General features: G+C 38.4%; 1 protein-coding gene across 9 annotated transcripts in view; it reads left to right on the top strand.

Moving 5' to 3' along the window:
• TP63 (tumor protein p63) overlaps nt 1-18677 on the top strand; it is a 267301-nt gene that overhangs the window by 163294 nt on the left and 85330 nt on the right. For all 9 annotated transcript variants that reach the window (XM_032298267.1, XM_032298265.1, XM_032298266.1 and 6 more), the window contains one exon: nt 15627-15881. In XM_032298267.1, coding sequence (XP_032154158.1) covers nt 15627-15881 — 255 coding nt within the window. The remainder of the gene's footprint in view (nt 1-15626; nt 15882-18677) is intronic.

The raw sequence follows: 18677 nt of genomic DNA, 5'->3' as shown, positions 1-18677 counted from the left end.
GTCATGAGATTTTAAAAAGGGATTTGGATCAAATAGTTGAGAAATATGTCACCACAAATACACCCTAGTTTTCTTTGATGTGTATATGATTGCTTTGGGTGGAATCTGAGCTGGTAGAACAGAGGGACACAGGTAAAAATTCTTCCTTTCTAGTACAACTTCTTTCTCTTGTTGGATATTGTTAAATTTCTAATTGTTTTATGTCAACAAATAGAGTGAATGCAGATAACAAAAAGATACTTCTGTGAAAAACAACTTGATGATTTCCATCATTTACAAGTTTTACTATTTTGATGATAAAAAGTTGTTAACGTCAAATGGACGCTCGATTTTCTTCAGATGTATGTCAAGGAAAACGTCATATGACTAATACAGGCTTATTATCCAGTGCCAATTTAGTACAACCTATGAGTGGTATCCAATAGAGTACAGCATTTTGGGTCTGGAAGAGAATGGATTCGAGTGTCAAGGTGAAACCTTTGATTCAAAAGTTAAGTTTTAAATCTGATGCCTAATCTTCTCTTAAGAACACAATTTGTGGGCCCAAGAAAATAGTGACATGTGGCTTATGAATGTGCCACCTCTCAAGCCTTTTATAATTTTTACTTATACTTTTTGATTAAGTTCTATATTGTCAATATTCATGAAAGTAGTACTGAGAAAGAGAAACAGGTTAGAAGAATAACTGACTTAAAAAAAGTTTACTGAGCATCAGTGATATGTAAAATGGCACATAGGATCTAAAAATAATTAAGAAACAATTCCTGCATTAAGAAGTTTATAGTTCATTGGGGAAATGAGCCAGGTATACGTACAATTATAATACAGGTCAGATTTTAAGTGTGTGAGCAAGGTAACATAAAGCATCAAAGAGAAAGACAGTCCGTGATGTAGGAGGATCAAGAAAGTCTACGTGCATATGGAAGATGAAGTTGCACTTGGAAGGACAGTTGGAACTTTCCAAGTCCTAGAAATGTAAGAAGGGAGGAGGATTTTAGGTGAAGAAACAAGCATCAGCAAAGAAAAAGGGAGCGAGGATTGAATGCTGGGACACTCAGAAGCATCACATAGTTCAATGCAATTGGAATTGAGACAATCAGGAAATACAGTTGGAAATGCAAGGTAGAGTGGCTCAGCAATGACCACAACACTGAGAGGAGAGTACGTTTATTATGGTGACAATGACAAGCCATGGGAGGATTTCAAACAGAGGAATGGTGTAATTGTGTAATTGGAGCTCTACTAGAGAGCACAAGGGAGAATAAGTGGCTTTGCTTGAGACTGCCTAGAAGTACAAAAATGCATTTCTCTGCATTGCACATTGGCTGCGTGTTTTGCAGAAATATCTATCACTTCTCCGGAACCTTTGGAAGGGTATGAATGGATTGTTTCTAAAGTCTCATACAACATGTGTATTTTCTGCCTAGTGCTCTCTTTAATAGCTATGGTCCCTGCCATAGACAAATGGGGAACTATTGGTCTTGGTTTGTCTTTATTTATGCCTGCTATTCTAGCATAGTTACTAATAGCACACCTTTTCACTTTTAAAACTGCCCCACTTAGAAGATAAATTATATAGCCACTCTGTAAAGACCCCATTCCTTATTTCATTCTTTTCCACACCGTAACACTCCACCCCAAAATGAAACAGTAGTATAAATTTGGCAGTAAACCAGATATAATGATTTTGATGTACCAGCCGCAAACCATTTTGATTATTTCCCCCACTAAAGGAAGCATTTCCTTCCAACCCAACAGCTACTGACAACTAATAATAGTGGCTGTGATAGGCACTGTAAAGAAAGAAGAAATTAGTAATTCACAGCTACCAGCCTCTGTAAATTCACAATCCTAGGGAGCATATGAGGGGTTCATAAATGACCCCAGTACAAAACCAGAATTGGTGAAAGGTATCCGAAGTTTTAAAAGAGTGAAATAGGCCGGGCACAGTGGCTCACGCCTGTAGTCCCAGCTCTTTGGGAGGCAGAGGCAGGAGGATAGCTTGAGCCCAGGAGTTCGAGACTGCCTAGGCAATATGGTGAGACCCCATTCGCCACAAAAAGGAAAAAAAAAAGTGTAAAAGAGTGAACTAGAGTTTAAACTGTTTATGATAAAGGTAATATTTATATGGTTTAAGAACTGGAATTTAGCTGAGGAGTGAGGGGAGGAAGGACATTCTGTGTAGAGGTGAGAAAATTAGTAAAAATACAATGGAGAACCGTGCCAGGCAAGATGAAGGAACATAGTATATTGATTTAAAAAGAAAATATGTTGGTTTAAACAGTGATATGTGTTTACTATTTGTGTCAAAAATGGAATTCTTTTGTAGAAATAGCAACAAAAGTTAATTGGAATATTGATCTCACTAAGAGTGGAAACCCATGTGTGTTTTAAAAGTGTGACCGGTGTTCAGAATTTGAGATTCAAAACTTTACATACTCTAGGGATGATGAGTGACATCTCGCAGGAAGGGACAAAAATTAGCCTGAATGATTCCCTGGGCTGAAAAGTTGAGGATTATCTTTTCCCGTTCCTTAGACTACAGAGGCAGATGGGGTGTCGTATCATTTATAGGACTCAGTAATGCCATATTAAAACTAAAAGCTAGGAACAAAATTCTCTGTGTTAATTATGAGTTAATTTTATTTATTAAATAGTCGTCTTAGAATCAGAACCAGAAGTCTTTTCTCTGGTCACTGCTCTAAATGTAAATAGTAATCCTGAAGCTAAATATAACGCATTTATTCAAAATGAGAATCCCAGGTGGGAAATAAATAACAGAGCAGAAGGAAATGTGAATGTCCCATTTAAAAACTAACCTCACCAAATAAAAAAAAAATAAAAATGTAAGATATTATCTTTGCCATAAAATTTTTAAATTTGACTTTGGGACAAGGATACACACATAAGATGTAACATGTAAAGAGAAATATTGGGAGAAGACGTGTCTTTTCCCACATTAACATCCTCCCCTTCCACAGCCTCCTTCATCACTTCCATCTCGCCCAAGAAGACCATGTAGGCAATTGAAGACATAATAATAGGGCAGGTGAGGGTAGGCTATGGGGGGAGGAAGGGTGAATCAGTGACTTGATTTAAAGCCAAAGGGAGTAGATAAGAGGAGAACTGCGCTTCATGATAAATGGGGAGACATCTAAGCTTGTGCTCATTTCTTTCTCTTTTGTACCAACATAATCCTCCACTTGCATAAAGTAGATCTGTAAAGCATCCAGTGTTAGCATGTGATTGCCTTACAGACACTAAGGGAAACAGTGAGGTTCCACAAAATACAACCTCCTAAAAAGAAGTAAGTAGTTCCATGAAGTGTCTGTAAAGTCTTCTCAGAAGTCTTACTTTATTCTTCCCCACAATTGATTTCCTTAGTTGGTCTGAGAATATAGCACCTATAGTGTTCAAAAAGTATTATTTTCCATTTTCTACAAAAAAAATTTATAAATTTCTTATTTCTAAGTTGATTGATGTCATGTTTGATAAGGACTAACTTTATATATTCTGATTTTTAAATTGTTCAAGTTTCTTTTTCAAAGACAAAGTGCAATTGGATTCGAGCTGAGATGGCTTCACCATGTCATGTTCACCTGTCAGTTTAAAATTCAGTAAGCGGGGTTAAGATAGAGCACACGCCGGTTCTAGGTGAGGGAATGAGTGGCAAGAATAAAACATTTTTGGAATGTTAGTGAATGTGTGTGTAACGTAAATTGATATTTCATGCAAAACTTGTAATCTGAATTGCATCTTGTCTGTATTTCTTAAATGGCAAAAAGATTTTCTTATAAAACTGAAAGAGGGAATTTTGAGTCAAGCTGTGGTGTGTTGCCAGAGGCGGAAATTTATGAAACAGTCTTGTCAGCTATGTTGGAAACACTACAAAAGAAATAGTTCTACTTTCTTATTGGTGCTAAAGCCACTAATAGGTGCAGTTTAGTATAATACCCCTATGAGAATTACCACCCCCGAAGTGAGCTTGCCTTGGAAAGAACTCTGTACAGGCATTTTCTTTTTCCTTTTAAGCTTGCGCAAAACACCCAAAGGGGCCATTTCCAATCCAGCCAGTGATCTTTCTCAAGTTTATTCTTTCTCAGATCACAGAGACAATAGGGAATATGCCCTGTTTACTCAAATCAGTCTGGATTAGTGTCACTCTATTGATGGAATCAGAATTAAAAGGAAAACCATTACCCTCTCAAAAGGTAACTCCAGATGTTTGGGGAATGGCATGATTACTTTTAAATAGACCGTGTGAGACTCTGTCACCAGACTGAGGTTGACGACTCCATAAGATACACATGAAGAGAAACAGTAACACTGGGAGAGGCAGAAAGCTCTTCATAAGCCTTAGGCCTGGGAAATTATTTCAACAGACAATCCCAAAATGCTTGAAAGGCTAAAAAATCAGAATGGTGAGATTCAGAGAAGAGGGCTCTTCTGTCTTCTTTCTTCACTGCAACACCTCACCCCACATATTTATCTCCAGGTCATTCCATTTCAGTCATTAAGCCCTGCTGGGGAGAAACGTCACCCTGAAAAAGTTATCAGAGTCCCCCATTCAGGATAACACTTCCATTCTCTGAACTCTTCCACTCTGTTTCTTCCTCCTTGCTCTCTGTGGGCACCAGATCCTTCCTCTCTATCCCTTGACTGAAGATTCTCAGAGGGTAGAGGATGTGTCATGCTTATCACTTTATCCTCTACAGGGCCACTCAATAATGCTACCTGAACGTGATGAGGACATTTATCTGTTGCTGTTGCTTGAAGAGGTAGCTTCACCTAGGCATATAGCGTGTGTTGCGTATACTTAAAGAAAAGACTGTTTGTAACTGACTTGTGCACAAAATTAAATAAAGTGAGACCACATGTTATACAATCCTCTCTTCCTATATGTTCTGCAGGTAACCAGATTGTATCATTTTCCTTCACATCTTGCAAGTCATTTGTTTTTGTTGTTCTTTGTTTGTTTGTTTTAATAAGCTCAATATTATTTCCATTATCCTTTAAGTAGCAAGAAAGTTTTAAAAAGGCACGGCAGATGACTTGTATGGTTACAGGTAATTACCTTAAAGTATGTGCTGCTTTCACATAATTGATTACTCATAAGGACAGAGAATGTGTTTGATTTAAAAAAAAAAAAAAGACTATATTTTTATCTTGCTTTGCAGGCCCTTTCTAAAAGTGTTTACTTGCCTCTGCATTGCTCCCTGGATTCAGTTTATCCCTGCAGGTCTCTCTGTCCTCACCAGACATGTGGGTAGTTTGATCTGAGTGAATTACCTTGATGATTTGCAAACACTCTCTCCTTTTAATTCTCTGCAGTGTTATCACTAAAGGATGTCTAAGAAATCTTCAAGCAATTTTTCATTTTTTTCTTTCTTTTTTTTTTTTTTCTTTTTTTTTTTTTAAGAGATGAGGTTTCTCCATGTTGGTCAGGCTAGTCTTGAACTCCCAACCTCAGGTGATCCGCTTACCTCTGCCTCCCAAAGTGCTTGGAATAACAGGCGTGAGCCACCACACCTGGCCACAATTTTTCTTCTAAACGTGGCATTCCAACTTTTGTTGTTGCTCCTATCAGACACTAACGAGCTGTTGTCATAATTATACTGATTAACTGATTGGTTCTTTTATAATAGGATAAACAGAATAAAATGAGTAAGATGAAGGTCTTTTCAAAAGTAAGGCATATCTTCTGCATAGCTCAAAACTTCAGTTTTATTGTGCAGTTAAAGTGACAGCTGAAAGGAACACTCCAATGTTGTATAAGTCACCGTATCTAATTTCAAAGTAATCACTAAAAACTTTAATTATCTCAAATATAACTTAAAAAGTAACAATCGCAAAGAATCTGACAAAAGCAAATTAGAACTCATGAAACTGTGTGCTCCACTTGAATGCCTACAGACTAATAAGATTGAGTGGTATACTCTTTGTTTCAAGCTTCAGTTTTCCAGTTGCAAATAAAAACTAGTGTTTCAACCTTTGATTGCTTGTTATATTGAAGCATAAATTTATATCATTTGCAAGAAAGGATTTATAAGTCTGATAAACTATAATCTCAGTTTCTTAAAACATAATTTGTGAACTATTAATAATGACTTTATTCTAAACTGAATTCTGGCTAACTGGGCATAAAATTATGGAAATTAGGCAGGGAGGGACCAATTTTTGTGACCTATCTACTAGAAACTAAATATCTCTCTCTTAATGTTTCTGGGTGGTTTCTTTTGAAAGCAATCCGCATTTGGCCATATGCACCATCAGTAGGAAGTGATTAATTACATGACCACAAATATTTGGGTTCTTATTGCTGACCTACATGCATTAGAAACAAAACCTAGACCATCAGGTTAAAAAACACTGCCTTGGCACAAAAGTGTGTATGTGTTTGTTTTAAGGAAGTAGAAGCTCATTAATAAACTTCTCAGCTAGGTGTGAGCTACCAAGTATTACTCATTGCATTGTGAGTGACAGGACTGGCTGTTCTGCTACTAGTTCCCATAAAAGCTGAAGCTAAAAGCACAATTCCCACCTACTAAGACAAAGCTAAACAAAAAGTAAAGATCATAGAGATTATTTACGGATGCACTGCAACATTCGTCTGAATGTTGCATATGAAGAAATGAATCTGATTTGGACAGAGATTTACTCTAGGATAAAATAAGTACTTGGTTGTATTAGAATAAAAGAAATACTTTCTGAAAGTAATTTTTATTTTGAAGTGTTTTGCATTTACTCTTTTAAGAACTATTTCCTGAGCATTGATTACGTTTCAGCCATTATCCCGGGTATTGGGAATTTAGTACTAAATAAGCCAAATATATTCTCTCATTAACTTACTGCGTAGCAGAGAAGACCAACATTTTAAAAAGTTTAGACAGTTAATTTATATTATGATTATATGATACAAAGGGAAAATGCTATGAAAATGTGGAACAGAAGAGACTGATCTGTCTGAACAGTCAAAGAAGGACTTTTGAGAGATGACATTTGAGCTAAAAGTCAAACAGTGAATTGGAAAACAGCTGGCATGTGCAAAAGACTTGAGCACTGAAGGAGTTCGCCTTTAAAAAAATGAAGGCAGTTCTGTTTGGCCAAAGCAGAGTTTCAAATGGTGCCTCAAAGGCCACGTTAAAGACCTGAGGCCTTTGCTTGAGGGTGACAAGATCAGATTTGCAATGCCTTTCAAGCGGTAGCTACAAGGAGTTGGGTCTGACTCTTTGCAATTATACTCATTCTAACTAAGAATGGCAAAAGTTTTATATCCTGTCTTTATTGAGTGGGGGGAAAAAAGCAAATAAAAGAGGTGTGCTTTTCTTGATTGTAACTTTTAGATAAAAATTCCAGGCAGAAATATGAGTGATTCTTATTTGCATGCAGTTAGAATGAAGGCTACTTAGGAAAGCAGGTTCTGGAGCCAGATTTACTGGTTTTACATCCAGGCTCTTCTCACTACCTTGGGCAAGTTACTTAATCTTGCGGAGCTTCAGTTTTCTCATCTATAAAACATACATAAAACGTGGATATTAATATCATGTATCTCATGAGAAATAAGTAAAACCATGCAAAGCACTTGAGCGTTGTAAGGTACATAATTACAACTCAGAGAATTAATAATAGTAGAAGCAATAATAGCTCATATTCTTTTATAGAGAGGATGGAAAATGGATGCTAAGTAGATTTCAGAATTTTAAAATGTATTTTTTTTATTCCTGATAGTCACCATTATTTTATTGAAATTGATATGTCTTCAGTTTCATGTGTGGTAACTAAAACTTATTTCCTGTGTAAAATGTTCATCACATTTAATCACCCCAGTGTTCTAAGTCAAAATTTAGGATATGGACTAGACAAAGACACCACCACCATTATTTTTTAAATATTTTTAAACTCACTTTCAAAACCAAGGATGCATTACTGCTGAGCTTCTAAAGACAGTATGGTATGCTTACTACATAGAGGGTTTAATATTCATTGAAGAATTTTATTACTGTGTACTTTCTTCTTTTAATATTTCCATGTCTGGTATATAGGGCTATTAAAACATATTGATTGCTATAGATTGAAAATCTGTTCAAACATATTTTTGATTCACTTTGAATAAACTGAAATTCTGAATATTTCTCCTAAAACAATAATTAAAAATGGTTAAATATTAAAAACCTATCCTGCTTTCTGCTTAGTTTAATACTTCTTTGACATGTAACATTGACATCAACTTTTTCAGAATTGAGATGCTTACTGATTTTTGTTGTTTTTCCATGATTATTATAGGAGTATGTACTAAAATCATAGAATTTAAAAGTTTACTTTTTTTAATTGAGCTCTACACATTTTAATTTAGCCACATTTGGATCAAGTTTTAACTTAATTCCTTTCACATATCTTGTCTTGTCAACTGCTATGTCTAATGTTTGTTGACATTACTATGCACCTGATCAGCCAACTTTGTATTTTTTTGCCTCACTGGCCATTAGGGCTTCTAGAGACCTTTCTCCTAAATTATGGAATCTTTGCACTGAAAGGAAGCTTGACACTTTCTGTCAGAATATAGGACATTCTAGTAAACTCTCTGCTTGCAGTCTTTATAGTTTTGGGTGTGTTAAATATTTTATTCTTATATTTTCTTCTTTATAAGGTATGAGTATATGTTAATTTATTCACTTTTTAGAATAATTTTAGAAGACAAAATGAGTGAATTATGTTACACCTATATAATCTGGTTTTGAGAAAAATGTGATGCTAAATAAATTCTTCAGTTGGAAAGATGGTGCTTTAACTTGACGTTTTAATACAAATACTTTCTTCACCTGGAGTAGGACGCTGTAAGTCAATTGTGCTTAATTCCAGCATGAAGGAAACCATCATTTGCTGAGATGGGGCAGGTGGCAGGAGATGAAAAAATGACAAGTATGTCTCCCTTAGGCAGTGCTTGTTGAAAAGTCACTATCCTGCTGATATTTGGGGATGGAAATGTAGTACTCTCTGCTAAAGTATAATTGAATGAATGCTTTAAAAGCCAGGGTCATGAAGAAAAGCTGTTTTCTTTACTCATGAGGGGCTGTAGAATGTTCATAAAAGCGCCTCCGTGAAGCCTCGGGTGAAAAGTGGTTATCAGCTGAGGAAACTGTGTATGCTGCCTAAGATGTTTTACATTTTTAGGTTGGCCAGGGACATCTGTATAGAGAGAGAACAGTTACCTGAGAAAACTGTTTTGAAAGCGGTCTCATAGCATTGTTTTAACGTAGCGCTTCACAGCTAAGCATGGCCATAAGTAACAGAACGTTAGAACTGTAGCTTCCTCTCATTGACTCCTCCAATTCAGTCTCTGCAATTTTGCACAGACTTTGCCTTATGGTAAACTAAGATCCGTAAGTTATTCAGCTACCTTCCCCAAGGGTTCACAGCACATGAGTGGCAGTGTTGGGACTTAGACTCCCTATAAACAAGTCTAAGTTCAGAGTTCTTTTGCATTGCTAGGATCCATACAGGAGTGTAAGGAGTACTGAAGAATGTTGAATCCCCTAGCCTCACCTAACAGTCACTCATGGATTATAAATATGATTTCTTCCAAATGAAATTTGGAAATGCTATTGTACCTCATAACAAAGGTCTGGTTGAATCGAGGTAAATTATGAGTATATATCCCAACAGTAATCTCTTTTATTCCTGACTTGGTACCCGTTTCCATTTTTTAATAACCTCTTACAATATATTGTTGGCCATTGTTGCTATAGTGTCACAAATTTACTATTGTAGATAGTAATATCTAGAAAAGAGAACTTTTTAAAAAGTCTCTTTGGCTGGGCACAGTGGCTCAAGCCTATAATCCCAGCACTTTGGGAGGCTGAGGCGGGTGGATCGTGACGTCAGGAGTTCGAGACCAGCCTGGCCAACATAGTGAAACTTTGTCTCTACTAAAAAAATACAAAAAATTAGTTGGCTGTGGTAACGGGCACCTGTAATCCCAACTACTGGGAAGGCTGAGACAGGAGAATCGCTTGAACCCAGGAGGCGGAGGTGGCAGTGAGCCAAGATCGTGCCTCTGCGCTCCAGCCTGGGTGACAGTGTGAGACTCCATCTCAAAAAAAAAAAAAAAAAAAAAATTCTCTTTTACGGATAAATTGGAGAGAGATTCTCAAAAACACATATTATGTGTAAATCCCTATTTCTATTGCACTGGTCAAATGGCTTCACTGGAATCCCTTTTTGATATTAAATACTGTGATAGGAAAATAATTACATCATCAAGTTTAAGCAAATATAAATCCATATAAGTACTGTGTGCTAATATTGAACTTTGTTTATAGCAACATATATTGACACCGTTTTGTTTCTTCATGGTGAAAACAGTTTAGATTCAGCTCCTGGGTATCCTTATACCTACCATGCAAGCTGTATGTTTCAGAACGCCCTCAGGGTGTTCTGTGATTGCACAGAATGCGTCAAGTCTCTGCAACCAAGGTGCGCTTCATCTTTTCTGTGGTCAGATCAGCTAGTTTGTGAGGAACTTGAATATACTGCAACTACAAATATGTTATCCAGGGTCCAAGCAGTGAGTCTTCTATTTCAAAGTCATTTTATAGCAATGAAGCTTCTCTTTGCAATCACAGGAAACTTTATTTTACTTTATAAGGTTCACAGTAGATATCATAGAAGTTGTGTTCATTTTTGCCTTTATGTTTTGTGGAAAGAAGACTACCTCTCTGTTCAGACGTGCTGAGATAGATATATAACGTTTTCCATTCACTCATTATTTGAGTGTCTGCAGGATATGTTAAGGTTATTCCAAAATCAAGGTACATTGTGTTTAGAAAGGGAGAACCTACTTCCTATTTCATTTCAAATATTCCAATAACTTTTGTTACCTAAGAAGCACATGGGACATGGGAGGCTCTATGGAGTTCTTCCAAGGGCCGTTTTTATGGTTGACCTGAAAGCATCATGTTGTAACCTCTGAGGCTGACTCTTTGACTTGTGTTGTCAATAAGCATTGCATTAACATCTCAGCATAATACACATTTCTCCCCTCTGCTTATGGGATTATTGGCTGTAAATAAGGGAACAGGTACTTCTTCCTTTAGCCCAGAAGATTTACTTTGTTAGAAAATAAGGGATACGTATTCGTTTGACCTGGGATAGCTTCATGGGCATAAAAACTGCAATCGATCACAGAGGGCCCTATCTTAGCACCATTCTTTGTTGAATGCTTTGCTATCCTTATTTTGAAATTCTTAATCTATGAACAAGAGGTCCTCCATTTTCATCTTGCACTGAGCACTACAAATTATTTTGCTGGACCTGGCTGGGCAACACTTGTTCTTCTTAACTATCGTGGCTTGCCCTTGGTCTCCAGTTGCACTCTGTTAACAAATATGACCTTTCTTCACATCAAAAGAATAAATAAATAATATTTTCTTTAAACCAGATATTTTAAAAATTAACTTCTGAAGAACTAATGGCAGGCTTATAATTTAGTGATTTTTAATAAACTAAGAAAAGTATCTAAATGGATTTCTAATCATTCAATTCTGACTTTGGTGAGTTTGTTGTTTCTGTTCGTTTTAAGCTAACTTTCGAAGTTGATAGTATCAGCTTTATGCTTTTCAAGAAAAGACAATGGAGTATACTATGTGGCTCGTATTTCTTTAAAGTATTACTTAAGAAGAGTTTAAATTGAAATGTGTTTCCCCACTTTTTTGTGTGTAATAGGCTGATATTTCATTGATCCTAGGAACTATACCTTTATGTTATATTAATTGAGGATTTAACATTGATAACAAATCTTGTTCTTATATACAAAATTTCACCTGGAACTGTATAAAAATTAAAACTATGGGCTGGGTTTGGTGGCTCACACCTCTAATACCAGCACTTTGGGAATCTGAGGCGGGTCGATCGTAAGATCAGGATATCAAGACCATCCTAACCAACATGATGAAACCCCGTCTCTACTAAAAATACAAAAATTATTCAGACATGGCAGTACATGCCTGTAATCCCAGCTACTTAGGAGGCTGAGGCAGGAGAATCACTGGAACCTGGGAGGCGGAGGCCGAGGTGAGCTGAGATCATACCACTGCCCTCCAGCCTGGGTGACAGAGTGAAACTCCATTTTAAATAAAACAAAGCAAACCTATGACACTTAAAAGTAGACCCCATGAGTACCCACAGTGCTGTTAATGACTTGAAATATAGTTTCTGCTTCTTTGTTGCTTCTCAATTGTTCGGTCTTGCTATCATTTCAAAGGACTCTTTTGTGACTCCTCAGTAAATGGAATTTTCCCTTTCTTTTTATTTTCAATGTCCATAAAATCAGTGTACTTAAGAAATCATACAGCAATGTATAGCCTAAACCCTGTCTCAAAATTGTCATTAGCTTTTTTTATTCATTAAAACATTTTTATCTCACTAAAAATGATTTCTTTAAAATTTCCCAGAAAGTATGGCCTCTATTTTCTACTGCACAGTTTAAACACATCATCAAAGACAGATAATTTTTTTTTTTTTTTTTTTTTTTTTGAGACGGAGTTTCGCTCTTGTTACCCAGGCTGGAGTGCAATGGCGCGATCTCGGCTCACCGCAACCTCCGCCCCCTGGGTTCAGGCAGTTCTCCTGCCTCAGCCTCCTGAGTAGCTGGGACTACAGGCACGCGCCACCATGCCCAGCTAATTTTTTGTATTTTTAGTAGAGACGGGGTTTCACCATGTTGACCAGGATGGTCTCAATCTCTTGACCTCGTGATCCACCCGCCTCGGCCTCCCAAAGTGCTGGGATTACAGGCGTGAGCCACCGCGCCCGGCCCAAGACAGATAATTATTAATGTCATGTGAGCATAGCAGATTTATAAACCATAAATGTATTTTCTGGGAACCAACTTTCAAGTCACTTAGGTTAAGTTTTATTAACTTCACTGGTGAAGTCCTAGGGTAAAGCAGTGCCTATCTCAGGCTTGCTTACCCTTGGCATTATATGGCACCAAACACTATTTCAGGACAGTGGAAAAACAGCCTGGGAGGCCATCAGCCTGAGCCGGCCTTACCCAGGCCCACCCAGAAGGAGAAATAGGAAGGAAGGCCAGTTAGTGTGCAAAGCAGCATGGTTTATTTTGAGGTCTCGTGAATTGTAGGTCAACAAAACAATGGCAGGATTTGAAGGAAGAAATGCAATGCAACAGACTCACCATATGCTTTGAACTGCAAAGGGAGACTGAGGCATGTTGCCTTAAGGCCAAAAACCCTGGCTCAAAACACAGGTTCCTCAGGTGGCTCAGAGGCAGACCAAGTTCATCAAGTCAAGGACATTTTCCTGTTACCCCCTTGGGGAGAGGGGCCTTCAGCAAACCACCCAGGGCATGGATCTCCTGCTGTTTGGAACCCACCCAATAAACAACAGGAATAAACACATTTTATCCCCCCTGTACATGGAATTTTCCCTTTTCTTGAGTCCTTGGAGAATTGAAGAGTGTTTGCTCACTGGCTTTTAAAGTGTGGTCCCAAGACTTTTTTCTTCATTTATATTGGGTTAAAAAAAAAATTCAAGGGGCCCATGCTTCTTTGTTCTCTTCCAAGCCCACAATTAGCTGTGGTTCCTTCTGTGTAGCTAGGAGCAGGAGGGAAGGGGGCGGCCCAACAGGCATTTTACTGCCTGCGAGAAAGTGCTCTGAGTTTCTTTGTCCTTTGTGTCAGGGACGGCTGCCTCCCTAATTGTACTGCTGTAGGGAAGCACGTGCCTTTGGGAGCATTATCTGATTCCTACAGGACGTTCAAGAGTGCTTTGTATACTGACCCTTAACTTGAACACAAATAATATCTTCTCAATCCCCTTCCCAGGCTGTGTTGCCTCAGGCTTGGATACCTAAGAGCTTTAGTTCAGCCGGGGTGTGGGCCATTTATATGGGCTCAGGTTTTACTTTTTTGTCCCCTAGTTGTCTTACCTGCAGTTTGGCCACACCTTCGAGGAGAGGAAGCCGAAGACGGTGGATAAGCAGTGGGTAGGAGCTATAGAAGTCAGAGGGGAGAGAAGGCGAGACAAACAGCTGCTCTTGTCAGCATGGGGATAAGTGTAAAGAGATTAATAGTTATTTGAAGAGCAAATGGGGACATGGCATTCGCAGTGGAATGAGAATGCATGAATGTAATGGAATGGGCATGTGACCATTAACATTTAGACAAATGCTTCCTGGACTGAATGGAATGGCAGAACCCACCTCTCCTCCCCCCGTGGGGGGAGAAGTTTTATTGAATTAATTTAATAAAACAATTAAAAGTTTGAAATTTTAAAAAAGATAAGCCTAGCTCCTATTTCTTTGTAAGTTTGTTATTCTCCATAGTTTTACTTAATCTGAGACTCTCAATTACATTTCAGTTGAAGAACGAGGCCTTTTTCCTTTATAAAATATGTACGAATAGAACTGCCTTAATTTTCTTCCTTTTGATTTTTTTCCTCTTTCATTAGGCTGATGAAACAAGATTTCTATGCCTTGAAAGGTTTTACAAAGGACAAGCAACTATACCATAAGCTGGTTGCCCCTTCTGAAAATGTGTCCATTTTGGCTCAGGTTTAGAAATGAAGATAGGCTGATTTGCCTGATCAGGCTGAGTTTCAATGGCATGGGCAGAGCCCTGAACCCAGAACCAGAAGATTCAGCTCCGCAGGCCCCGGTCATTGTGTTAGCAGACGCTAGCGTAAATGCTTTACCTCTCTGATAGTAATCCAGTAAAGTTTTCTGTAAAGTAAATGAGGTTAAATTAATTCATTCTTCCCATAAATATGTTCCTGAGTACTTTTACTCTGTGCTTTGGCCCATTCACAGAGAAGGCATAAAACCATCTGGTAGAAGGAAATATATAAGCTAATGTCCTCTTGATTTTTATTGAGCATAGAATTTTCTTCATAACTGATAGTATTTCTCTTACAAATGTTCTATTCTAGAAAAGAATAAACTTCTATGAAGAAAATGAAAGAACAAATAAATAAATGAGACCAGTTTGGATGATTTACTAGCATGTTACTTTTGAAAATATATAACTGGGTCTCCCTAACTCTGCTACCCATGACACTCCAGTCTTTGTGAAACCAGTCCCTGGGAGGACGGGTGGTATACTATTGGTACTTAGGGACAGAATGTAGAATGGTAAGACTAAGAGAAAATTTGAAGGTCATCTGATTTTGTCCCCTACCCAACAATGTAACACTTAATCCCCTCTGGAACATACCTATGAAGTGGTCTTTCTTATTTTGTGTAATATGCCCACCCCACAACCTCCAAATGGAGCAACGGGTAGTATTTGTTTAAAGATTCCCTAAGCAGCTACTGAGCACTGGGAACGCTTTGCCTAGTTTGTGAATAAGCATACTCTACTTTCAAATGCTCTTTAGGAAGGCAGTCTCCAGAGATGGCACATACACTTGAGCCATCTGTAAAAGCCATTACAAAACACACACATACTCAGACTTCTCTTGCTTTCTCTATTTATCAAAATCAGTGGTTTTACTTTGAATGTGAAGTGTTTCCAACCTGAAGTTGAAGCATGCACCCATTGATGCCTTTTTTGTTAGAGCAGTGACCTGTGGTTTAACAGGCTAATCTTGGGGTTTCTGGGTGTCCTTAACAGCCACAGTACACGAACCTGGGGCTGCTGAACAGCATGGACCAGCAGATTCAGAACGGCTCCTCCTCCACCAGTCCATATAACACAGACCACGCGCAGAACAGCGTCACGGCACCCTCGCCCTACGCGCAGCCCAGCTCCACCTTCGATGCCCTCTCTCCATCGCCTGCCATCCCCTCCAACACCGACTACCCAGGCCCGCACAGTTTCGACGTGTCCTTCCAGCAGTCGAGCACCGCCAAGTCGGCCACCTGGACGGTAAGAGCAGCGGGCACGCACGTGCCTGGCCCCAAGTCCAAGGATGGGCTCCATCCCGTCCCAGGGATTTCTCCCCCTTTCGAGTTTAGTGATTGCATGTTCAATGGTGGAAAGTTTGCCTTTAAATACTTAATACTAAACCAGAGAGAGAGAAAGTGCCAGTTAGTGAGAAAAGTCCCAATTTAGGAACCAGATGTCTGCGTTCTAGCCACCTCCTGGCACTTTCAGTCAGTGTGTTCCTGCCTGCTTCACACAGTTATGTGAAAGTTTATGGCAAAGTGGAAAGCACTGTGCCAACAAGAAGTATCATAATCATGGGATATGTGTTTACAGTATCCAGAACGTGGGAGTGTTTACCAGTCTCATTGTGAAGAAATAAGTGTCACATTAAGGTGTGATTTTAAAAACTGAATAAAGTAATAAATATAATATTACAATATTTAAGAAAATAAAATCCCATTTATTTTTTATTTTATTTTTATTTTTATTTTTGAGGCAGAGTCTGGCTCTGTCACCCAGACTGGAGTGCAATGGCTCAATTTCTGCTCACTGCAACCTCCACCACCCGAGTTAAGGTGATTCTCCTGCCTCAGCCTCCCGAGTAGCTGGGATTACAGGTGTGAGCCACCATGTCTGGCTAGTTTTTGTATGTTTGGTAGAGACAGGGTTTCACCATGTTGGCAGGGCTGGTCTCAAACTCCTAATAAAATCCCATTTATTAAGGAAAAATATGTTTATACATACAGGTATCAATAAATTATAATTTACCAGTAAATTGTGTAATTCCTCATAATAAATTCGTATTTATTATAATAGTTTATCAGTAAATTATAATTTATTGAGATGTATATATTTATTTAATTTAGAAACATTCTTTTCTAAAAAGAAGCCTTTAAATATACATATCAGGGCCCTGAATTAGTCCAAAGCAATTGTTTATTTAAAATAAATCTTTCTGTATATTATTTTTCTAAGGAAACATGGCATTTTCTTCTCATAAATTAGAAGATACAAGAATATTTTATTTCCAAGTGTATTCCGAAATGTATTATAACACAAATAAAGCTTACAAAGCTGGTTTTAGCTTGTTGATCGAAGACTGTTCAAGACCAAAGTGGTATGTTTATCAAACAACTTAATGTTTACATGGATTATACAAATGCTTTCAAATATCACCGTCTTAATAAAAAGTAGCTTTAGAATTGTTTTGACAGTTTTTTTCCCTCTTTGACAAATAGATTTCTTTGGAAAGCATTTCTTTTTTTATGTTACATGTAGTATCTAGTTCATTCTAGTCTTTAGTTGTATAGTTTGTAAAATGAGCTTCATGCATAAGACCTATTACATTCTAACATCACATCCATTTCCTCATTTTGACCTCATTTCTTTCTTTCTTTTTCTTTTCTTTTTTTTTTTTAAACTTAAGATGGAGTCTTGCTCCGTTGCCCAGGCTGGAGTGCAGTGGCATGATCTCGGCTCACTGCAACCTCTGCTTCCTGGGTTCAAGCAATTCTCCTGCCTCAGTCTCCCAGGTAGCTGGTACTACAGGTACTACAGTTACACTCTACCACGCCCAGCTAATTTTTGTATTTTTAGTAGAGACGGGGTTTTGCCATATTGGCCAGGCTGGTCTGGAGCTCCTGACCTCGTGATCTGTCCACCTCAGCCTCCCAAAGTGCTGGAATTACAGGCATGAGCCACCGCTCCTGGCCATTGACCTCACTTCTTTGTGAAGTACACAGGACAGTTTTACAGCTCCCACTGTATTCTCGAGGAAAGCTGAAGAAATTAGAGGTTAAGATAAGGGACATGCCTAAAGTTACAGAAACTTGCGTGCAGCTGGGTCTGTTTTTCTTTCCTCTTTCCTCTCATGGGTTTCTTTCCTTTCTTTCAACCATTTTATATCAGGATCTCCCAAAATTGTCTTAAAAATGAATGTCATTTTAGTTCTTTCCTCTTATAGTTTGAGAATTAATTCTCCTGCGGCTCATATTTCAACTGTAGAACATAAGTGTCAGCTTAGAACTTGATATCTCCTCCGTGTGTGACTTATCAATTGTGTCGTAATCCTTAGTTTCCCTTACATGTATAATTCTGGAGGCGATGGATACTGCAGGTGAGTAAACTTAGAGTTTATAGGGCTCAGAGTGTGGATTGATTGATGTAAGTAGTATCTTGCTAAAGAACCACTAGAGTAACCATTTTATAAATGGAGCACTGATATCTCTTAGGTCACCAACTGGATATTTACCATCACCGATCTTCAAAGCTAACAGTTACCAGTTTAGTTTTCTCTGTCCAGGCTTCGCTAGATTGGCAGTGGGCATGTCTGATGAGATGATGGGCATATTAGGGCTGCTAAATGAATAATCACTCTTTTTCCTGTAGAATTGTTTTAACACCGTGGGGAGTGGGGGGTGAAGCTTGATGTAGGTACAACGTCAAATTAGTTCTCCTTCCCTGTCTCTTCCTCACTACCTCCTCATATCTTAAAGTTGGCTGGGCACAGTGGCTCACACCTGTAATCCCAGCACTTTGGGAGGCTGAGGTGGGCAGATGGCCAGGTCAAGAGATCAAGCCCATCCTGGCCAACATGGTAAAACCCCATTGCTACTAAAAGATACAAAAATTAGCTGGGCATGGTGGTGCACACCTGTAGTCCCAGCTACTCAGGAAGCTGAGGCAGGAGAAGCGCTTGAACCCAAGAGGCGGAGATTGTAGTGAGCTCCAAGATCGTGCCACTACACCCCTGCCTGGCAACAGAGGGAGACTCTGTCTCAAAAAGAAAGAAAAAAA

The sequence above is a fragment of the Sapajus apella genome, unplaced genomic scaffold, assembly GCF_009761245.1.
Source record: "Sapajus apella isolate SASKATOON/1434 unplaced genomic scaffold, GSC_monkey_1.0 scaffold38, whole genome shotgun sequence".
Lineage (NCBI taxonomy): Eukaryota > Metazoa > Chordata > Mammalia > Primates > Cebidae > Sapajus > Sapajus apella.
Note: the sequence above shows the minus strand (reverse complement) of the source record. Positions and strands in the feature narration are given on the sequence as shown.